Raw genomic sequence first — 24,744 nt, 5'->3', positions numbered from 1 at the left:
TGTAACTGTTTTAGTCAGGTATAATAAAGAGATACTTAAAAACAGCCAGGCAAGCCTACCTGAAATATATTCAGAAGATTCTGAATTTGGTGCTTCTATATACACAAAGGGTTACATGCAGCGGCATGGTGGTACAGTGGTTAGCAGTGCTGCCTCACAGCGCCAGGGACCCGGGTTTGATTCCCGGCTTGGGTCACTGTCTGTGTGGAGTTTGCACATTTTTCCTGTGTCTGTATGGGTTTCCTCTGGGTGCTCTGGTTTCCTCCCACAGTTCAAAGATGCTAGGTAGATTGGCCATGCTAAATTGCCCCTTAGTGTCAGGGGGACTAACTAGGGTAAATGCATGGGGTTGAGATAGGGCCTGGGTGGGATTGTGGTTGGTGCAGATTTGATGGGCTAAATAGCCTCCTTCTGCACTGTATGATTCTATGATTCAAGGGCAAAAGCCATAAGTCACCGCCCACAACACCTCTGTGATTTTGGACACCAGCTTTTGTCCACACAAAGGGGTCACTTTCCACCCCTTTAACCTCCACTTAGAATGATAGGACTGAATCATTCGCCGGAATTCTGCCGCTTGGTCCGCCACAGAATCAGAGCAGGCGAGGGGCAGACAATGGAAATGTCTATTGACCTCAGGCGGAAATTTCTGGTCTTGCTCGAGAGAGGCCGTAAAATCCTGCCCATAGAATCCCTACAATGCAGAAGGAGGCCATTCGGCCCTTTGAGTCTGCACTGACCACATTCCCACACAGGCCCTATCCCTGTAACCCTGCCAATCCCCCTGACACTAAGGGGCAATTTAGCATGGCCAATTCACCTAATCTGCACATCTTTGGACTGTGGGAGGAAACTGGAGCACCCAGAGGAAACGCACTTGCTGGGGTCTGGTTTGTTGCAGCTTCCCACTGGGGAAGCATGAGTATACCTTTCACCAAACATAAAATTGTGCTGGAGTTATGGTTAATTATTTTGCTAGCTCGATCCAGGTTAGATGGATTAATCATGATAAATGTGTGGGGCTACGTGGATAGGGCGGGGGAAGAGGGCCTGACTGATAATCTGTCGGAGAGTCAGTGCATACTTAATGGGTTGAATAGCCTCCTTCTGCACTATAGGGGTTCTATGATTCTACGATCGTGGAAGCCATGATCAAAGCAGTCCAAAAAATAAAAATGTTTCCCCAACAGGTCAAATTCCTGCCCTATTACATTCCTGGATTATTGTAAACCCTTTCTTGTGAAGTTTTGGAGTTCTGCAAAGATGTCATGACCTATGTTTGGAAACCAACCTTGCATTACACAGGGCTCTGACGAAGGGTCATCTTGACTCAAAACATTGGCTCTATTCTCTCCCCACAGATACTGTCAGATCTGCTGAGATTTTCCAGCATTTGTTTGATTCCAGCATCCGCAGTATTTTGCTCTTGTATTATATTTCCTTTCAACAATTTGGCATCTTTTGTGTCTAGGTTTCTTAAGTGAGCGCTCCCTGGAATATTGGCATTCGCTCACATATCTATTTGCCAATGGTCATGTTCTGGAGCAATAACCTTTTCTATTAATTAATGGTATGGATATTGTCCAAAGTACATAAATGGAGCTCTTACGTAGGTAATGTATTTTATAATAGAAATGACATAAATTAATAATGTCTCACCAGACAGTGCTGCATGTCAATGTTGAATAATATTTATCCTGAAATGATTTTATTTATGTTGCAGTAGTGAGTTGCACATTGGGCGAGGCTACTGATGTTTCCTGTTGCTATCTACTGGTACAAACATGCAGTTCAGTGAGCATTTCCATTTGCCTGTGCCCTGTGGATGCTGCTCCTTTGAATGTGTCTGTTTTAGGAGCTGAAATGAATAATAGATGGTGTCCCTGGAGGTGCACATTTGCTACGTGGTGTAAACGATTCCAAAATTGAATTAATAAGACACCCATAATGGTTGGTTGAAAATTACGGGAGGGGTCTGCGGGAGCAAGTTGGGTGTGTGTGTAAAATCCTGAGGAGGGAAGAAAGAAGAAGAAGAAGGGATAAAGGAAAGAAAACTAAGCTGCAAAATTCTGTTTTTTCTGTAACAACAACTGCATGCAGGGAGCAAACCACACGTGAAATATGGACTTAAGACAGTGAAACAATGTAGATACATCTTTGCTTTTATCCAGCCATTTCCCTCCCCCTACACGCAATCCCCACCACAATATCCCCTCCCCCCCACTGATACAAACCTGCAAAAGAGCTTACATTTTAATGGTGCAGTCAGAGTAGTGTTATGTAAATTTGGAAGTTATTGATGTAACATTATCTGTTCAGTGTGCTTGACATCATATAGAAGCTAAAAACCCTGAAGCTCAGGCTCCAAAATGATTTTTTCCCCCCATCTTTTGGTAAGCGCGTCTTACTGAGCAGCTCAAATCATGGAACAATCCATCCATGTCCAATCTTTCTCTCTCTATCCCACTATTGTATTGCAAAATCCTACCATTGTATTGCAAAATGTGCTACAGTTAACAACACTACCTGGAAATCTACATCACTGGACAAGTGCAATACTGCATTACATCCACAGGAGTGACTAATGTTCAAGACTTTGGTGAAATCAAATAAATTATAGTTGATTGAGGAATTGGGAAACAAGGCGTGCAGAGGTGAAGAGCTGGGATACACTTGCTGAAGATAGAGGTTACCCTAGGCAGAAATCACCATCAAAGGAATAATTACAATTACTGGACATTAAATGATCTGATTTGATTTATTATTGTCACATGTATTAACATACAGTGAAAAGTATTGTTTCTTGAGCGCGATACAGACAAAACATACCATTCATAGAGAAGGAAACGAGAGAGTGCAGAATGTAGTGCTACAGTCATAGCTAGGGTGTAGAGAAAGATCAACTTATTGCAAGGTAAGTCCATTCAAAAGTCTGACAGCAGCAGGGAAGAAGCTGTTCTTGAGTCAGTTGGTACGTGACCTCAGACTTTTGTATCTTTTTCCCGACGGAAGAAGGTGGAAGAGAAAATGTCCGGGGTGCGTGGGGTCCTTAATTATGCTGGCTGCTTTGCCGAGGCAGCGGGAAGTGTAGACAGAGTCAACGGATGGGAGGCTGGTTTGCGTGATGGATTGGGCTACATTCACGACGTTTTGTAGTTCCTTGTGGTCTTGGGCAGAGCAGGAGCCATACCAAGCTGTGATACAACCAGAAAGAATGCTTTCTATGGTGCATCTGTAAAGGTTGGTGAGAGTCGTAGCTGACATGCCAAATTTCCTTAGTCTTCTGAAAAAGTAGAGGCGTTGGTGGGCTTTCTTAACTATAGTGTCGGCATGGGGGAACCAGGACAGGTTGTTGGTGATCTGGACACCTAAAAACTTAAAGCTCTCGACCCTTTCTACTTCATTCCCGTTGATGTACACAGGGGCATGTTCTCCTTTACGCTTCCTGAAGTCGATGACAATCTCCTTCATTTTGTTGACATTGAGGGAGAGATTATTGTTGCCGCACCAGTTCACCAGATTCTCTATCTCATTCCTGTACTCTCTCTTGTCATTGTTTGAGATCTGACCCACTATGGTGGTGTCGTCAGCAAACTTGAAAATCGAATTGGAGGGGAATTTGGCCACACAGTCATAGATGTGTAAGGAGTATAGTAGGGGGCTGAGAACACAGCCTTGTGGGGGCACCAGTGTTGAGGATGATCGTGGAGGAGGTGTTGTTGCCTATCTTTATTTATCCTTAAAAGGAACAAAGCATAGATACCAATTTTCACTTTTGAAATTTCACACATCCTACCTTCATGGTGATTTGAAAACCGTGAAACGCTTTCAGCCTTTCCGCTTTCTCTTCTTCTTGCCCCATGCTGATCCACGTATCTGTTACCAGAACATTGGCTCCACTTGCTGCTTCCAGAGGGTCGTGAGTGAAAAGCATTTTGGTTCCACACTAATTTCAAGAATAATTGAAAAAAAAAATAAAAGCTCATAGAAATATACAACTTCATCAACAGACCACCAAAACCTGAAATCCTCTCAGGTAAAATCATATCAAAAGAAATTACCTTTTCAGACAATGATTTAGCAAAGGCGGTGACAGTGGCATCAGGTTCATGGCCCTATAAAGAAAAAATAATTTATAGATCTTTTCTGCTAATGCTGCAGACTGGTGATAGAACAAGTTTACACAAAGTATTAATTAGAGCCCCTCATAGTAATGCTCAAACATTCACAATCCACCAGGCAGAAGGGCTGATGCTAAATGGTGATTAATGGGATCCTAGAAGACTGGTATCTCCAACTAAGTAACCCTAATCAGAAGGTTAAAACTTTGTCTCTTGGTCGCCGATGCTCAACTTTGTCTGTTTCAGTAAGCTGAATGATGCCGGTTCCTCTCGGCTAGAGAGTGAACAGGATGTTGAATAGACTCTGCACAAGCAGAACATCCAGCACCTTTGTCATTGAAGTAGAAATAATCAATCCCTGGCTTTTTGTTAGTGTTCTACACCATCCCACGTGGGAAAGTAAAACAGATACTTAGGTGTGAGCTTAAATCTATTTTTCTATGGTCAGGCGTAGCAGTGATTCTCCAAGCACCACAAAAAGGCTGGGTCACTACTGCACCAGAATGCCTACCTCGTGAAAAAAGATTCCAATCCCCAATCCCCCCCTCCTTCCCCAATAACTATAACTATCCGGAATACTGTGGCCGCTAGATACATCATACTGCCCTGGGCTACCGGATTTCGAACACTGATCTGCAGTTCCCCGCCCTACAGGTAGTCCAGGCCTTCTGTCTGGATTATGGAGCAAGATCATTCCACCAGTTGGCCACCTAAGCACCAGTTGGAAGGGAATATTTACCCCAAATGTGCCTCTTAATATTTGAACTGCAGAATAATTTTAAAGACTCACTTGCATTGAATGAAAGTGCAAACATAACAATGGTTTCAATGTAAATCCCCATGAAAGAATATGTAAAACCTGAAACACACATATGCTGCGATCTGCACCAGGAAAATGAACAGAACATTCTTTTGTTACCAAAATTGTATTTGTATAATCAGTTTCTTCAGCTAAGTCAAGATGAACGTGATGTCTTGTCTACAAAGTTAGAAATGGCTACTCTCGGTCAAGTGTATTTTTTTTTAAAAAGAGCACCGTGAAGCAAACAGCTGATCATGCTGCCAGATATTAAGAAAGAAATGGTGACTGCAGTAGTGTCCCTTAAGGACATATTGAATCATATTTTATTTCCTTTGATAAAGTTAGCAAGATGTTAGACATGAGTAAACAATGGCAGAAAGTGTTAACAGACTGTTTATTATGATATGCACAGAACAAATATGTTTTGAAACTATGTATTATCTAGTCAAAAACAGTTATGAAAGATTTGGGTGCGATTGTTGACTATTCAGTGTTATTAATCTGTCATCAAGCTTAATACTGTGTGTGCATGTGCTTCCATGTATCTGTATGTGCACTTCACAATTGCTTGGATTTTTGATGAAATTTGGGACAATGCTTTGAGTGAGTTTACTCTCCCAGTTATTTTGAAGCAGCCATGACTCTTTCAAGAAACCATATGTTCTCCAAATGTACCTGCGGGAATTAATACCATACAATTGCAAGAATGTACAAATGATCATCTTTTAGCCAGTCTAATGTTATGAAAAACGAATTCTATTGTGGTCATCAGTCTTATACCAGAGAGATTACCTTAGGTATAGCAGCACGAAGATTCATTCCGAGTTTAGGAGCACTCAACATGAAAGAGTGCAACACATTGTTCCCATCTCCTATCCAAGATATAGTTAGACCAGTCAGTGAGCCAAAATGTTCCTACAAAGCACACACACAGAATACATGTTAAAAGAGGCAGGAAAATGTGTATTTTCTGTACAGCCTCTTGGACTTGAAACATTTACCACAGAAATAAGGTTAAATTGTCCTTGGGGGTGAGGATCCCGATGGAAGTACATTGGAACTGCACTTTGACCTGCTGGAGGTGAACCCACTTTAACCCTGTCATATTTTCTTGAACCAACTTTTGAGTTTTAACACTGAGTGAAGGCTTCCAGCATGAGATGAACCATCAGTTGGAGGCTTGCTCAAAGGATGGGGTGGGGTGGCGCTACAGTTGGGGTTGGGAAAGTCTCCTGCAGCACTGAAATGGTTAAAGCTGATGGAAGGGGCAGGCCAGAACAACCTTGGAATAAGGATTAAACAGTGGTGCTGAAAACACTCAGGAGATAAGGCAGCATTTGTAAAGAGGGGAAAATAGGGTTAACATTTTAGGTCCATAAATCTTTGAGATACCTAGAGGCAAAGATTGAGTAAAGAAAGCAGATTTGAGGGCACTACTCAAATGAAGCTGCAGTGATATAATTTTAACATGCATATGATTTCCTCACATTTGTGCAAGAATTACTGACTGTAAACAGATGTTTAGATTCAGAAGGGCTGACCTAATTACGCAAATTCATTTGAGGAGCCCAGTAAAAAAGGATCAATGAACAATTTTCAGACCATTTATCCATTACTTCGCTTCTGTTGGCACTTAAGTTTTCTGAAGCCTTTTTGACAATTGTTGTGTTGGTTATGGGTGTGGTTTGTAATTGTAACCACCAAACATTCTGAATATACTAATGAAAAGGCATAGTGTACACTCCTTTCTTGGCTGCTGTGATAAAGCTATTAAACATTGTTTTTTGCTTTTGACATGGTTTCCAGTGAAATAAATCAGCAGGGGCCAATGTCCCTTCACCAAATTCCCTTTTACTTACAAGCTGCATTATAGTTCATAGAGTACTGCAGGCTCTGTGTCAGCATCTGGAATGCCAGGAGACCTGCCACCCCCAGTTATATCTACAGAAGACTCCCCAATTGGGCAGCCAAAACAAGCTGAATAGGGAGCTCATATTCTAAGGGTCCAACCTCAATGGCCTTGTTGAAGTCATTGTACCCAGTATATTACCGCTTCTTCTGGACTGCTCTTCTTGGGGCCCTGCAACCCTCACTGCCAATCACAGCATGTGCCCACCATTCCTGCTCCTTCATATTCTCCAGGGAAAATCTCTGTGGACGCACCGGAGAAACATTCAACTCTCTGGCCTCCTTCCAATTATTATATTTGCTCAGGAAATTACTAATGTCTAAAGTTCTGAAAATTGTACTTCAAATTTTGCAGCAAATCAGTTTTCTTCCCACTGAGGAGTGAGTTCCCCATTACAGGCATTTTCCACAATTAGAACACACCATTATATTATCATCTAGGGATTGTGCAGTGGGGTAAATGCACTATAATTCGTGCAGATACAATTTGGACACTAATTCACTTCTGGTCAAGCTTATGCCTAATCCTAAGGGGTGGCACAATGGCACTTTGGTTAGCACTGCTATCTCTCAGTCATGATGTGGAGATGCCGGCGTTGGACTGGGGTAAACACAGTAAGAAGTTTAACAACACCAGGTTAAAGTCCAACAGGTTTATTTGGTAGCAAAAGCCACACAAGCTTTCGGAGCTCCAAGCCCCTTCTTCAGGTGAGTGGGAATTCTGTTCACAAACAGGGCATGCCAGGGATGCGGGTTCGATTCCCGGCTTGGGTGACTGTCTGTGCAGAGTCTGCACGTTCTCTCTGTGTCTGATTCCTCTGGATGCTCCGGTTTTCTCCCACAGTCCGAAAGACGTGCTGGTTAGGTGCATTGGCCATGTTAAATTCGCCCTCAGCATACCTGAACAGGCGCCGGAGTGTGGCAACTAGGGGATTTTTCACTAACTTCATTGCAGTGTTAATGTAAGCCTACTTGTGACACTAATAAATAAACTTTAAACATTAATCCAAAAAAAGAATCAATGCTCGAGTGTCAGCAGGTTCTTCAACTTTGGTGGGCATCAGAGCTGAGCTGAGCACTCTCCTCCAATTTCCATATTTTCAAGCAAGAGCTATCAGGATTGAGAGTGGCCTTTCTCTAGGGCAGAGATGGCATTGAAAGGGGAAATGGAGAACAGTGAAGGGGAATGTAATGGAATAAGGGTGAAAAAGTGTGAAGCAGGTCCTACTGAATGGGGGAATTTGTGAAAGGTTTTGTGGGAAAAAAACTGCAAAGTTATGAAGATCATGAATCTGAGCTGCACCAGAACCACTCACCATTCAAATTAAAATATAATCTTGAATTAATCGTGAGATTATGAAGCATTTTTCTCCCTGGGCGATTGTTAAATTCAACCAACTGAAATACTTTGGAGATACCTGAAGTGTAAGGTAATCAGCCAGGATCTGGATAGGATGATATAGCTCTGACAATCCATTGATCACGGGGATTGAGCCATCTTCTGCTAACTGTTCCAGATCAGAGTGTTTATAGACCCTGGCGAGGATCAGATCAGTCAACCTGGACAAAACGCTGAAACATGATCAAGCAGATCCAAATATTAGCAAAGAATCTCACATTTAGAGACATAAAATTAAGTCAGAATCAAATGTAAATATAGCAATTTTGCAAATGCACATCACCATCAACCAGAGTCATATTTGACAACATCAGAGCGCACATTCATAGCTAACTACGCTGATAATTCCCAGTTAATCTTCTTTCACTCAGGACCCTTTCCTGGGTCGAATCAGAGAACGTTCTCGCCCATCTGTTTGATTCAGTTGGAAGGCAGATCAGAGGCATGAACAAATATTTGAGTGCACTGTGGCTGCCAGCTCACCAATTCATTAAAAAAAAATCCAGCTTCTGTGCAAAGATATGTAGTTGGAAATGTGTTCCTCATGACTCTGGTGACCCTGCTAAGTTGTGATTTACAAGGGACTAATTAGAAATGCTGAGCTGTTCTTTGACCGATCAACTGCTAGGACAAGATCAATTTCACAAGAAAGTCAACATGGATTGTTCTCAGGTCAATTTAACCAATCACATGGATTACTGAAATTAACAGAAAGATTTTGCAAAACAATGCACATCTTTATATCTTCTCCCTATTTTCTCCTCGTTCTCTTCACCTGAAGATGATGCTCCTGCTGATGTGCGGAGCAGGATTATTATTCGATTAAGAGGGCAGGGTGAGGGTTGGCAGTCGGTTGCTTAAACCTGACCCTTGGGTCAAGTATGTCGGGTTTTCCACTGCAGATCCGAAACTTTCCAAGCTTAAAAGGCTCTTTCAAGAGCTGCAAGGGGCTGCTAATTTCATGTCCCATTCTTTTCATGTCCTTCTTTATTTTCAATTGCAATGTGCAGTCTTTCTGAACCATCTGACATCGCTAAATGGCCACGTTAGCCACTTAAGGAGCTTGTTTTCAGCCTTTTAAGGGCCAGTCTTCAATTTTTACTCAGAGGCATGGGATCCTAGCAGCATCTGAAATGTGACAGGGAGGAGGAGGTGCAAATAAAGTGGGAAACCAGCCATAACTTTGGCACAGCAACAGGAGACTCCATCAAAGAGGGAAGGTTGGGAAAAGGCCATTGTTGCGGGAGAATAAAGCAACTAGTAAAGTTATAAAAGGAACAATGAAGCTACAGCAATGGTCGCCATGATACTTAACGTTATCCAGCCTTACTAGCTACCCATAGCAACCAATAGTATAGCAACCGTAATAGGACAACTTGTGGTTAGTTGGGTCTACACGTTGGAGCATGAATGTGGTTAGTTAACCAGCATCAGTGAGGAGACAATCGAGGATGCTGTGTGGCTTTTCTAAAAGTTAAAGTTTATTTGTTAGTCACAAGTAGGCTTACATTAACACTGCAGTGAAGTTACTGTGAAAATCCCCTTGTCGCCACATTCCGGCGCCTGATATGTGACATGATTGTGTTTTATATATCTGTAACTAGGTCAATGTATTATTAAGCTTGGCAGATTGGGTGCTGACCTTTATTGTACCTGTGATCTCCATGCATATGCTTGAATAAAGACTCCTAATGTGAGATACTGACTCCGTGCTGATTCCGTGGAATCTCCACAACACCCTCAATCTCAGGGAAGCAGTTGTGCAGATTCCAGAGAATTGTCAATCACATCTCCTCACTCTCGACAAGGAGTAAGGGAGGTTGGATGGTCCCTCTGCTTACAAACATCACGATTTATGAGAGGTTCAGAAAGACTGCACATTGCAATTGAAAATAAAGAAGGACATGAAAAGAATGGGACATGAAATAAGTCTGAGATAGGATTGACTAGCAATGGGGAGCAGTATCTCCAGCAGTGGAGCCAGATCCATAGGAAAAAGGGCTGCAGAAGTCAGGAACAAAGGGCAGGAAGGCAATGAGGGTGATAGCCTCTGCAGTCTCTTTACTGACAATGGAGAAGGTACTGGATCATGTGGAACGTCAGTGCTGCAGAAGGCTGTGCCTGTCCAGGCGTATGTCTCCATGGTTAATCTTTTATCAAAGTCAACGGGGTTTCTTTTCTAAATAATATTCCAAATAACATTACTAATTAGATAGCCTCTGTTCATGGTCACTCCTACAAGTTGTTACCCCTGTGGGCCAAGGATGAGGTAGAGGCAGACTGTTTTAGTGCCTGCCTGGGTCCCGAGATCATAGAAACACTACAATGCAGAAGGAGGCCATTTGGCCCATTGGGTCTGCACCGATAACAATCCCACCCAGGCCCTTTCCCCGTAACTCCACATTTTTACCCCGCTAATCCCTCTAACCTATGCATCCCGGGACAGTAAGGGGCAATTTAGCATGGCCAATCAACCTAACCCACACATCTTTGGACTATGGGAGGAAACCAGAGCACCTGGAGGAAAGCCACGCAGACATGGGGAGAATGTGCAAACTCCACACAGACAGTGACCCAAGCCGGGAATCGAACCCTGGAGCTGTGAGGCAGCGGTGCTAACCATTGTGCCACCGTGCCACCCCATCGCTTTCAGCCTAGTTGTGGAGGTGCATCACCAAAGGTTACTGCACTAGCAACAGTGTATGGTGGACACACTTTGTCACAGGATGTGAATCCACAAATGCCAGATGCTTTACATATTGGAGGGGCCATGGCGGCGCATGATGATGAGGATGATGAAGAAGAAGAAGCCCCATGAAGTGTTCATCACGGCCTATTGCCGCTTCAAGCCTTTCATGGCACCCTTGAATGCTGGGGGGAACCACCAGCTGGGGCACAGCTGCCCATCTACTCCATTCTCAGTTGTGCCACTGACCTGTCAAGGATACATGCATTTGCTATGTATGGCTTATCATGAGATTGGCTACTTTTAGCATCTTGCATGTAATTTCTGCAACATTTTCTAGGATTCATAAAAACAAAGCAGTTTACACTTAAAGAGCATTAGGGCAGATTTTCCTGGTCTTAGTCTCCAAGTTGCACCTGGAAACCTGGCATTATGCACAAGAAATATGGTCATCAATCCTTTAGCTTTCCTCCTATAATTAGGAGTGGAGCTAAATTTCTTGAATGGCTCCTCAGATGGTTGCACTTGTACACAGCACAGCAATGTAAATTGAATGCAAATGAATGTCAGCTGCCAGTTGCACTGATACAGATTTATATCTCATAGAAACAGTGCAGAAAGAGGCTTCAGCTCATCGAGTCTGCACCAACGCTTCGACAGAGCATCTTACCCCAGGCTTACCCATCCTTGTGACCCACGCATTTACCCCACTAATTCCCCTAACCTACACATCTTTGGATACTAAGGGTGGGATTTTCTGGCTGCGCTCACCCCAAAACCGAAAAATCCCACCTAAGGTCAATGGACCTTTGCAAGGTCTGTCTCTCGCCTGCTCCGATTCCTGTGGCGGACAGAGCAGGAACACTTGCCCCGAAAGGGGCAATTTAGCATAGCCAATCCACCTAATCTGCACATCTTTGGATTGTGGGAGGAAACCGGATTTCTTCTCTGAGGGTTGAGTGTCTTTGCCACTGAGAGCTGTGGGAAAAGAAGCATTGTGAATATTTAAGGCTGAGATAGATTTGATCACTAAAGGAATCAAGGTTGACTGGGAAAGGAATCAAGGTTTATGGGGAAAGAGCAAGAAAGTGGACGTGAGGAATGTCGGATCAGCCATGATCCTATTGAATGGCAGAGTAGGCTCCAGGGGCTGAACGACCTACTCATGTTTCTATTTCTTATGGTCTTATGGAATCTTCCTGTGGAAATTCAAAAGGTGCTTGAAGTTTGCCTGCAATGTACAGGTGAGGCCCAATTTGGGCTGACTATGACCATTTGGTCAAGTGAGCATTGCTTGCAATGTACTCACCAGAAACTAATTTTACTTAAATACTCAATGCTGCAGATTTAATCTTTTACAATATGGCTTACTTGGAGGAAGACAATGAGAAACAACAAAAACTCAGCTTCTAATTAATTTGCTTTGCCTACATAAACCATTAATAACTGTTTCCCTCATTCAAGATATGGAATCCATCTTTCTGACTTCTTTGCACCTTGAATAAAGGGTAAAATCAATGCCCATCTTTTCATCCACCGTAACTTCTCATACACACATTTACACCCCGTCTCATTATTTAGCCACCAACCCCTCCGATGCAGACTGACACTGACTGCTGTTGATGTTCAAGCTATGGAACACTTTAATTAGGGATGGAAGTCAATGTGAAAGCCACAAATGCAAATAAAGGCTTCTGCACCATGTAAATTACTTTTCCAGCTGTCCACATAACAAAAGTCCTCTTTCATTATGTGTAAATATCAACATGCTTTAGGTTCAATAATGGGGCTTCATTTAACCTGCCCTTTAATACTGCCATTGCCTTTAAGGCTTAGGCATTGCTTGGACTTCCTCTCCTCACAAAAGGTAATTAACCAATAGGGTGCCTTCGGCTGGTCCTAATGCCGGCCCCATTTCCATGGTAACAATGGCCAAAGGCAAAAGTATCTACTGTGCTGTTCAGGTCAGGTCCATGGTGTGTCATACTTCCGGAACATTATGCTTCCTTTGCCCCATTACCTGTCCTGGAAAATTGGCCCAATTATGTTTATTGCCATGTGAAAAGATGTGAAGTAGCTGCTCAAGGCGCTATTTTCTTTTGCTGGGTCATTGCTGCGCAGATCTGAAAGATTAGTGCTGCAATTTCAGCAGACAATGATCTAAAGATTAAAATGTCTTAGCTGTTCTATCAATAGGAGTGTTGAATGGTCCACGTTAAAAGGTGAGAATGTAAAAAGCACCATTAGGTGGCTCAGTCCTAACTATTCCTCAAGAAAGCCCTATTTGAGTTAGGAGACTAAACAACACTGTAATGGAGGTTGCTGAGCAACAGCACATGCATCAGCTTGAGCTTGGTGTATTTATACCCTGCTCTGTCTTCAACATTGTAATGTCAGATATTTCAGAATATTTACTTTGATGCAAAACCCTTATTTAAACATGTGTTTTCAATTGGCTGGGTCTGAAAGTAAAGGCAATTTAAAGAGTTGTAGTTTTGGCCTAACTTCCTTTTTTTAAAAACCTTGTGGGGTTAATTGCTGGAATTACTTGATGAAGTTCTGTAAATTTGGGATACTAAACTTCATACGATAATAGCATTAGGGTGAGCAAAACCCAATTTAAGATCATGTTGACCGCTACAATTTGACAACTATCCAGCGTCACAGATTATGGTGATACTGATCTGACAACGTGCACGAATTTTAGTCAAAATAGCCTGACCGAAAGTACAGGTGCTTCATGTGTACGATTGCTCAGCAAACATCTGCCATCGTTCAGTACAAAAGGTTTCCAGTCTTTGGCTGGGGTTTACTGGCCTTTACGGGTCTCACCGCAGTGGATGCAACGCCTCGACCAAAAGTCCACTGGAGCGACGGAGGTTGAGGGGAGACCTGATAGAAATCTACAAGATTATGAGAGGCAGGGACAGAGTGGACAGTCAGAAGCTTGTTCCCAGGGTGGAAGAGTCAATTACTAGGGGGCATAGGTTTAAGGTGCGAGGGGCAAGGTTTAAAGGAGATGTACGAGGCAGATTTTTTGCACAGAGAGTAGTGGGTGCCTAGAACTCATTGCTGGGGGAGGTAGTGGAAGCGGATATGGTAGTGACATTTAAGGGGTGTCTTGACAAGTACATGAATAGGATGTAAATAGAGGGATATGGTCCCCGGAAGGGTAGGGGGTTTTAGTTAAGTCGGGCAGCATGGTTGGTGCAGGCTTGGAGGGCCGAAGGGCCTGTTCCTGTGCTGTAATTTTCTTTGTTCTTTGATTTTCTGCAGGACTGGATGATCTCGGCGGAAGGTGGGTCTGGAAAATCCCGCCCTTTGTCTTTCAACAAAGTTTGGAATTTTGACATAAATTTATCAGACACAGTGCATCTTTGTGGAATTTTTGCAGTTTATATCCAGCGGTACTTTGACTGCAGAGTGATAGTGACACTCAACCAGACTTTCCAGACCCACTCCCGCTTTCCACCCAGAGCATCGTTGGGGTCTGGATTGTCCTTTCCCATAATTCACCACGTTGGAGTTGCTTATGATTGGTTGGATTGGCTTTCTTCCGCTGGAGCAATTGTTCCAGTTGGTTGAACTGACCGTGATGACCGTTCCCCATTCCATTCACCGATGCTGGTGTTCCCATGGTGTGTTTTCACCCGAGTTACACTTCACTTTAGCAAGCAACCAATAAAACAGTAAAGCAATGATCAAAGAAAAAAATTTACGCTCTGCTTTTACTAACAAATGCACATTAAAGATTGAAGTACACGGGTATGGTCTGTGCAAATGAGAATTGAGATCACATGTTCAATAACTTGTGTTTAGTACTGTTATTTTATGTTTAGAAATCAAAAATGCAATTAGCCCAGCCACATCTGGCTAAGATATTGGGGAACACCTAGGATTCTATCAATCCTTTTGCTATTTATTTTCCATAGACACTTCCTTTGTAGTTTAGTTGTTAACTAGAGTTTTGTTCCTTTGTATATTTTTACAAACATAACATACTGTATTACAGAATACATCATGCAACATAATTCTTTCATCCTCTCCGGAGCTTTCGCTTCTCCTTCCAGCAGCATCTGTGCCTAATACTAGGACGTGGGCTTCTTTCAGTTGGTTTCTTTTGTCTCATAATTATAGGCTGTGCTACAATTTCATGAGAGGCTTTGTGCAAGTCACAACTGTGATTGTACTAATTGTACAGAGCTCCTGTATATACAGTAAACTGGGTAGTAAACTATGTAATTAAGCCCCGTCGCTCTGACATCACTTGAATGTTTTTTGCTTGTTTCACAGCTCATAGCGCCAGACAGCCCAGCCCGATTACCCAGGATGCAGCACCGAATGCAGGAGAAACAATGGAAAGCCCATCATTAAAATAAAGTGCAGAGTCACATGGAGTATTAACCAGAGGATTATACTACTGAGTAAAGGGTCTATTATAAAATGCCATGCTCCCTATTGAAAGACTCATTACCCGTGAAACATCGTGCTCGAAATAAACAGCCTTTGCAGTTGATTCTAAATCTGATCTATTCCAGTCTGATGAAATTCCTTCAAAGAATTCCTTCAAAGGGGTGGCATGGTGGCACAGTGATTAGCACTGCTGCCTCACAGCACCAGGGACCCAGGTTCAATTCTGGTCTCGGGTCACTGCCTATGTGGAGTTTGTACGTTCTCCCCGTGTCTGCGTGGGTAGCCCTTGGGTGCTTCGGTTTCCTCCCACAATCCAATGATGTTCAGGTTAGGTGGATTGGCCATGTTAAATTGCTCCTTCGTGTCAGGGAGATTAGCAGGGTAACTAAGTGAGATTACAGGGATAGGCCTTAGGTAGGATTGTTGTCAGTGCAGGCTCGATGGATCAAATGGCCTCCTTCTGCACTGTAGGGATTCTATGATTCTATGAAATGACAGTGAAAGAGGTGCTAATTTTTAGGATGATGGGTACAAAGAACAGCATTTATTTTAAAAATAAATATTTCCCAATATTTTCCTTAATTTTGAGCGTACTATTTAAGCAGACACTTGAACAATGAGAAGTGTAAAAGCTTTGACTTGCACAAAGCATATTATATACTGCAACATATCAAGTAAAAAATAAGGGTACAACACAGCGGGCTAATATTAAAAACCATTGCTTTAAAATGAGGACAGGTATTCTCTATCTCTATTGTTTGGTCAGTGCTGATCATTTGTGTGCTGACACGAGAACCTTGAAAAGGGGACAAAGGCGATTCCAATCTCACTCTACTCAAATGTTGCATTAGAAGGGAAGGTTCCCAAGTAGAAGCTACACCGTCTCCCTGCATTGGCAGGGGGAAATTACCAAAAGTGGTCCCTGGCACCATCTAGTGGCCAATAACAGGGAACAGTGGCAACAGCATCAGTCCTCATTATCGGAGAATTCAGGCCAGGAAAAAGCAAGGGTATAAACTAGCAGATGGAACGAGAGACAGGAACTTTAACCTATCATATTCATGAAAACAATAAAAAGTGAACATTTATATTCTTTTCAAAGTACACGATAGAAATGCTTCTTTATTTTATACCTTAAAAAGACTGCATTTATTATTATTAGTTTATTAGTGTCATATGTTGGCTTACATTAACACTGTAATGAAGTTGCTGTGAAAATCCCCGACTCGCCACATTCCGGCGCCTGCTTGGGTACACTGAGGGAGAATTAAGCTTGGCCAATGCACCTAACCAGTTGGAACTGTGGGAGGAAACCGGAGCACCCGGAGGAAACCCACGCAGACACTGGGAGAACGTGCAAACTCCACACAGACAGTGACCCAAGTTGGTAATCGAACACAGGTCCCTGGCGCTATGAGGCAGCAATGCTACCCACCATGCCATCCATCATGATGGATGCAAGTTTGTTGTCAGAGGGTTGGCATTGTAAATGTTGATAGTTTGATTAATATGAAGCAAAAATTAATTTACAGATAAACTTCTCAGCAACTTGTGGCAAAGTGGAATTAAGCTGTTGGACTTGCAGAAGATAAATTGTCTGTGATGAGTTATTGCTTATAACCCACACTATTTGTTCTACAGGAGTAGCCTGTTACTATTCATTTTTTATGGCTACTTTGCCACTTGGAAAGTAATTACTGCTTCATATTTAACTGACTTCAATGTGGCATGCAGAGGTAAGGTGACACACAGTTCACTCTCTTGATATTTACCTGTTATTTTCCGCTTGTTGGTAGTTCTATTGGATTCTTTTATAAAAGGTCATAAATTCTGAAGAAGAATACAACTTAGCCACTCTGTTGCAAATTCACTTTTGTACTGGAGGCAGCTTTTTCTTTAGTTTCAATTACTATAATACATTTGGCATAATTTTCAACATTTAAGCTGCCACTAACCTTGCTGTGTCTTTACGACTCTCATTTACCCCGAGATGAATATCTTGTGTTGTAAGGAAGCAGGGGTGCCCTCCAAGCAATGCGAACCCTTCAGGAGAAAAGCAGAAGGAGTATTAATGGTAACACTAAATGATGAAGAAGCAACTTATTTAATGTTTCTGCATAACATCTTTTCCAAAATTTCCAAAACTTGTATAGCTTATTGCTGAACATTATTTGTGTAGTTTGTGACCAGTTGTCCAAGAATTGTTAACAGGCGCTGCAGGCAGAATGAGCAGACATTAATCTGCGGTAGCTTCAAGGTCAAAATCCCTGTTGCCCATTTAATAATGCATTTATTCAATTCTCTCTATGTCTTTAAGAAATAAAGCATTTGTAGGTTTTATATCTGTATTGAAGTTAGCACTGAAAAATATATTACACTGTGGGTGAAATTTGCGATAACGATCAAACAAAAATACAAAACTAAACAACACTATTGTTCAGGGAATGGGTAAGAACAAAGTTTGTAGAAGGCAAATATGGACTGGACCCATAGCAAGGTGCATAATGGTATTGTCACTAAACTATTAATTCAGAGTCCAAGGCTAATGTTCTGAGGACCCAGGTTTGAATCCCACCAAGGCAGATGATGAAATTTGAAAGTCTAATGAAACTATTGTTGTGAAAACCCACTTGTTTCCCGAATGTCCTTCAGGGAAGGAAATCTGCCATCCTTACCTGGTCTGGCCTACATGTGACTGCAGATCCAAAGCAATGTGGTTGACACTTAAGTATCCCCTCAAGGGCAATTAGAGATGAGCAATAAACGCTGACCCAGCCAGCAAAGCTCACATCCCATGAAATAATTTTTTAAAAGTTAGCAAGGCTTGTTGAGGATTAAGACAGTGGGGCTAATTTTTAATCTGACCCAGCCTATGGGGATCAGGTCAAACACTAATTTCTCGCACCACCTGATCTTGATCTCCATTCAAGTCATTCGATATTAAAACAAAATATGGTGTAAAACCTGTATTCCCTAACTTTCCCCACTGAGTGGATTAGATTAGATTTACACCCAATATTTCAAAAAATAACTTTCAGTAAGAAATGCTTTTCATTTACATCTTTTGCTGTTGTTTTGACACTGATCACACAGGGTTCTTACACAGGGATTTCAAACTTAACAGTTCTACTGTCACTGCTCCTTTAATTACATTCGAGCAGAGCTCGAGATGCAAGTGTTTGGTTGTGACACCCACTCCATTACCTTTTGTCCTATTTGCACAAGGAAAGTGAAATCACTTCCACATGACGCTAATTTATTTAACCTGAAACGGCCGTGAGATTAGGTCTGTCATACGAGAAAAGGACATCTTGAAAAACTGTTATTTGAACCTATTATCTGAATGTTGTTCACAATGGATGTCTACATTTTTAATACTGAATGTGGTGTTTTTGTATCTTCATTCAGATGCAGTTCCTCGAGTTGCATTTTTATTAATATCTTTATAACTATTATCTACAGATTTTTTTTTAAATAGGCAGGCCTTTGAAAGGCTCAGTGAAGTCTTTCAGTTTTGGTTGAAAGAATACAAACTAAGAGACATTGGGCAGAATTTTCTGGCCTCACTTGAGTGAGACTGGAAATTCCAGCCCGAATTCACCGGACATTTTCATTGTCCGCCCCTCACCCGTTCCGATTCCTTGGCGGGCGAGGTGGTAGAATCCCAGTGATTAGTTTAATCACAAACAGGAGTACAAGTTTGAGAAGGACTTGATTGACAATGGAATAAAGTTTTCACTATGAACAGTGAAAATAATTCACAGTTCGTTATCAAGGTTGATTCTTCAATGAAATAGAATGCAGTGATGATCACAAAATATCCACATCTGTTCTTCTACCCATGATGTTATCTAAAGATTACCGAGCCCAGGATAGTTAGTCAGCTTTCCTCTTCATTTCGAGCTGCTTGTTATACAGGATGTTGAAGTTTTAGGTTAGGCACGTATGTCTGTGCATTTCAAAAATGAAAACATTAGCCTGATTCTTGAAATGGCAAAGTGTTGTTTCCGGTGAGAAAAACCAGTCGATTTTCTCTCCAGATCTTAAACACTCTGCCAAAAAAAAAATCAAGGGGGCGTATTTCAAGCCATTGTGCGAGTGGGGTAGGGGCTTAACACACCTGGCTGCACAGAGATCAGGATGCTATCTTTAATGGGCGCCCTGATCAGTACCTAAGTAACCTTTCCCTCCATCTCCACCCCCCCAGCCCACATGGAGTTCACAAGGGGCCCCTCTCCCCACTCTCAACCAGAGTCGGCACTTCTCTACACCCCCGCCCACCTTGATCATTGGCCCCTTCTCTCTTCCCCTACCCCCAATCATCGGCACCTTACCCACCTTCTTTGCCCATACACTCCCCTGATCATCGGCACCTACCCACCTTCTCTCTCCCCCCACCCCACTCCAATCATCAGCATCTACCCACCTTCTCTCACCCCCTCACCCCACTCCGATCATCAGCATTTACCCACCTTCTCTCACCCCCCCACCCCACTCCGATCATCGGCACCTACCCACCTTCTCTCTCCCCCCACCCCACTCCGATCATCAGCATCTACCCACCTTCTCTCACCCCCCCACCCCACTCCGAGCATCAGCACCTACCCACCTTCTCTCACCCCCCCACCCCACTCCGATCATCGGCACCTACCCACCTTCTCTCTCCCCCCACCCCACTCCGATCATCAGCATCTACCCACCTTCTCTCTCCCCCCACCCCACTCCGATCATCAGCACCTACCCATCTTCTCTCACCCCCGCACCCCAATCATCAGCATCTACCCACCTTCTCTTTTCCCCTCCTCTCACTCCCAGTCTGAGCCTGCACCCACCTCCAACACCCCACTTAGTGGACACTGCTCCTCAGCCACCACCACAACTAAATGAAACCTGCTCCTCCAGGAGGCTCCCACTGGGGTCCACTGCTTGGCACAGGTTGGCACTGCCATGTTGGCATAGGGCCAACTTGTGCCACGGGGCAGTGTCAGGCAGCATTGCCAGGCCACTGCCTGGCCATGTCCCTCTCCCCTTAGCTTTATGACCCCGGGGAGACCTCCATGACAGGTTTATTAGACATGAATGTATGGTAAATGGCGCCAGCGTGAATATCTAGTAGGAGGGCAGGGGAAATTCCGAAGAGAGTGCTTGCTAATGATATGCTAATGTATTAAAATGAGCTTTCTGCGGTCCTGCCGTGTGTTTCACACCAAGTCACCGGCGATGGGCCGGCGAGATTGGAACTCAGAAACTCACTAGCACGAACTGTGCTCTCCAGATTTTGAGTATGTGGCACCATTCCCATTGATGGACAGCGCGGGATCAAAATCACCCCCAGTGTCTTACCCTGACCCTAGGAGCTACAGAAAACAACTAAGTTTTGACCTGCTCCAAGTCTTCCCACATCCAACTTTGGACTAAGCAAAAACTGCTGTTTAATGGCAGATGACTGCTTGCAACAGCTACTTTTCCGTGCTCACAGGGTCACGCCCCATGCTACATTATGTGAATGAGGCTGGACAGTGGTAATCACTTCTGATTTTATCCAGCCAATTCAAAAGCAGCGTTAAAAGCAACTTCAAATAGCCATTAACATCAGTCTGGGCATTTTCAAAACAGGTATGTTCAGAAAGTCCTGTGAACATCAAAAATCTTGCGCCCAATCAGAAAAGATTCCACTGAGTCCTTTCCCCACAAATGTGAACACATTCAGTTCAAATTTACTGCTCTTGACCAGATGTCAACTTCGCTGCTTATAAGAAGCACACTTTTAACTGTAAAGCTGTTTTAGCTATTGGAATGCATTAAAAATATATTTTAAAACTTGGACAGTCGTAAAAAGCACTGAGAGAGCTCCTGTCTAATACTAAGGATAAGGCGTTTGGTCCAACCTCGGCTCATGCATTCTTCTTCTTCATAATAATAAACCATCAGTATTTCCTTTGCCGTCTGAACAGCACGTTATGTCGATTCAATGACAGACTACGAAAATGTAAATTACATTGCAAATTTTGTCAGCTCAGTATTACATTATATTTCCTCTTGATCTCTAAATCACCCCCTCCATTCATAACATTAAAATTTCATCCAATTACAACTCTTTTTCTCCTTTCCTTTGGGAGTTGGACGACACGCAGGCGCCAGTGAGTGACAATTGAATGGATACTTTGTCAGATTGGAGACTCTCTGTCTTCCTCATCAAAATCAATTGCAAACTCGGATCTCGGAACAATCCTGCCACATGAAGGGATCATGTGTGCTCCCTGGTCAGCGTGTCACTGCATTAAAATATTTGCCTCTGGCGCTGCAGACCATCTTTGCATGTCAAATAGCAGGATGAGAGGGCAGTGTTTTAACAGGTATGGTGGGGGGAGGGGAGTGGGTAGATGCCGATAGTCAAATACAGCAGTCACATTTAGCATTCCGAACACAGGGAGGAGAAGGGTCATATGACATGGTTCTCTGCACTGAAAGGAAACAATGCAGTGACGTGCATGCCTGACTGAACATGTAGATACTTCCCTCATGTTTGAAAGCTGCAACTCATGCAAAACACACAAGGAACATCAATTATATGCAACTTCAGTGCCTGAATATAATGGACCCAATGACTGAGTGTAATGTACACGCACATCCAAAGTAACCCTGAATGAAACGGCTAACTTTTGACGTTTCCCGTGTTGTGGGAGTTGCTGCAGTCATTGTTTAAAGCAGAAAGCTCATTCCAAGCTTTGCTGCTGCACAGGACAGTTTCCCAGTGTATCCGGGCAATTCCATGATCCTGCAGTCACTTACAAAATAGGAGGGGAAAAAATTCCCTCCTCCACTGTTGGTGAACTGATTCCCACCTCCTCAAGCTGCAGAGCCCACTAGGATCAACTAAACACTTCATACACAATACTCCTTCCTCTCGAGCTAAACCATTCTTATGGAAAGGGGACAGACGGGGCAGGCCACAACATTCCCCATGGAGTTCTGAGGAGAACGCTTTTCCTTCTGGCTCCACAAAGAGAAAACTTAGATTGGAGGACATCTTAAGACATCTGACAGAAAAGTGGCAGCAGCTTCCCCACAGAGTTCCCCCCATAGAGAGGGCTAACATGTAAATAACGGTTCTATCAACATAACAAGACTTTCATTTGCATAAATTTGAGGCTCCCCTCTGCTTCTCGCAGGTGTCTTAGCCACCTCACTGCAGTGAGTGGTTAAAAAGCTGACTAGCAGGATTCTAATGAAAATAGAGGCATTAAGACACAATATTCCCTTTTACGCAGAAACCTGGGAGGGGCTGGCTGGCTGTCCAATGATAAGCACCGTGATGCCACTGGTAGTGCATGGCCATTGGGATGGAAGTCTTGTGCCAGGAGGCTACAGATACCAGCAATAACTTGCTTCTTAGAACATTTGAATGCCTAATCAATAAATTAATGATGTGGAGATGCTAGCATTGGACTGGGGTGGGCACAGTAAGAAGTCGCACAGCCCAGTTTAACCTGGTGTTGTGAGACTTCTTACAATAAATCAATGGGTGCTCCCCTCTCACCTGTAAACCTGCTCAGGCAAAACCCAGGAGAGGGTGGGATGATATCGGGATCCCTATCCAATATCCCTTTTTAGACTCAAAACCGTCTCCCCATCAGTAAAAAATTCCCCAAAGGTTTTCTCGAGTTTAAGAATTCTCGTGTTACTACATTCACTATGTAACATAAATCATTGGAGAAATACGCAATATGGCCAAAACCCATAATGGATCATTTTGATTTTGTGGGTAAAAATGAATGATTTCTAATCAACAGCTCACTTTACATCTCTCCCACTATTTTTAAACTTCCATTCAAGTCAACAAGTGACAAACATCTCATTCCCCCCTCAACATGATAACCAACGGTATAACATTCTTACATGTACAAAAATAAATAAAGCCCTGATTACTTGCACTTTGTTACAATGGAAATTTCAGCAGCTTTGTAGCATCCCTTATTAAAAATGCAGTAAATTAATCCCATCAAAATCTCCTGCTGTCCTTTCCATTTACACTCATTGCTGGTACGGTCTCAGTGCCCATTCCAAACAGGTTTCTGCATCTGTGCTAATTGACACATTGACAGCAGAGTTCACTTCAAAGCCCACCCCTAGAGAATGAGCTTGCCGATGAAACGGGTTCTGATCTCTAGGCTTCAGGTTGTTTTAATATTTCCCACGAAATTTTCTTCTTCATTTGATTCTTAATTTAAGCATTTTCTTTCCTGGACAGTACTCCACTTCCACAAATATTTCCTGATCAAAAGAAGCTCAATTTTGGCACTGCTCTGTAAACTCCTCCTCCCCCCCCCCGTCCCTTTCTTGCAAAACATATGAGTGATGCAAGGTCCCTGCTACTTCCATAACCTTATTGTACTGTACCTTACAAGCCATGGACACATTTTCCACCAATTTCTGTGTAATTCAGTAGAGACATTTATAAACTTATTTTTAAGAAACTAAGAATTTTGCATCATCACAAAAAAAATTGTTCTTACTGTTACAAAGCAGGTTAGAATAATGCACTGTAATTGTTTACACTCCTCAGCAGTAAAGCTGAACTTTTGGCTGCACTTCTATTTCAACCAGATACATTCCTCGAGAGTAAGCAAAAATGTCAGTCGTAATTAATAGAAGATCTTAAAAGATATGCAAGGCTCTTATTAACAGCTATCATTGATAAACATTTTCCATGAAGCTCTCCTTGTAGTTCTCCTTAATTTTAATAGTTCAGAAAATGTTATTTTTTAAACATATAATCATTTACCTCTGTTGCTAGTTTTCCTTTTTATCTATAACGTTGTAATTGAATACAAATAGAATACACTGTGCCTCATCGCTGTCAAGTGAGATGAATTTTCTTTCTTGTTCGGTGCTGTGCAGGATTACCCATTCGAAAAATATTTCCACTGTGTCCATCAGGAGATTGTACCGCCTACTCTGATGTTTTTAAAAGCTTTTCTGCCAATTAGTCAAATAGATCGATAAAAGGAAGTTGCACAAATACTACAGGAATTCTAAAGTTTTTTTTATTCATGGGTATCGCCAGCTGGCCAGCATTTATTGCCATCCCTAGTTGCCCAGGGGGAGTTGAGAGTCAACCACATTGCTGTGGCTACAGAGTCACATGTAGGCCAGACCGGGTAAGGACGGCAGATTTCCTTCCCTAAAGGACATTAGTGAAACAGATGGGTTTTTCCGATAATCGACAATGGTTTCACAGGCATCAACAGATTCTTTAGTTCCAGTTTTTTTTATTGAATTCAAATTCCACCATCTGCCGTAGTGGGATTCAAACCCAGGTCCCCAGAACATTAGCTGAGTTTCTGAATTAATATTCTAGCGATAATATCACTCGGCCATCGGTTACCAAAACAATTAATATCATAGAATGCTA

General features: G+C 42.7%; 1 protein-coding gene across 2 annotated transcripts in view; it reads right to left on the bottom strand.

The window, feature by feature from the left end:
• The window catches only part of otc (ornithine transcarbamylase), a 49,032-nt gene that overhangs the window by 5,333 nt on the left and 18,955 nt on the right, over positions 1–24,744 (bottom strand). For both annotated transcript variants that reach the window (XM_078232574.1, XM_078232575.1), the window contains exons 4-8: positions 17,285–17,372; positions 8,250–8,403; positions 5,716–5,838; positions 4,062–4,115; positions 3,797–3,946 (exon numbers count right to left, since the gene is read on the bottom strand). In XM_078232574.1, coding sequence (XP_078088700.1) covers positions 3,797–3,946; positions 4,062–4,115; positions 5,716–5,838; positions 8,250–8,403; positions 17,285–17,372 — 569 coding nt within the window. The remainder of the gene's footprint in view (positions 1–3,796; positions 3,947–4,061; positions 4,116–5,715; positions 5,839–8,249; positions 8,404–17,284; positions 17,373–24,744) is intronic.

Source organism: Mustelus asterias, chromosome 17, assembly GCF_964213995.1.
Source record: "Mustelus asterias chromosome 17, sMusAst1.hap1.1, whole genome shotgun sequence".
Taxonomy (NCBI): Eukaryota; Metazoa; Chordata; class Chondrichthyes; order Carcharhiniformes; family Triakidae; genus Mustelus; species Mustelus asterias.
This window is presented reverse-complemented; position numbering and strand designations above follow the sequence as displayed.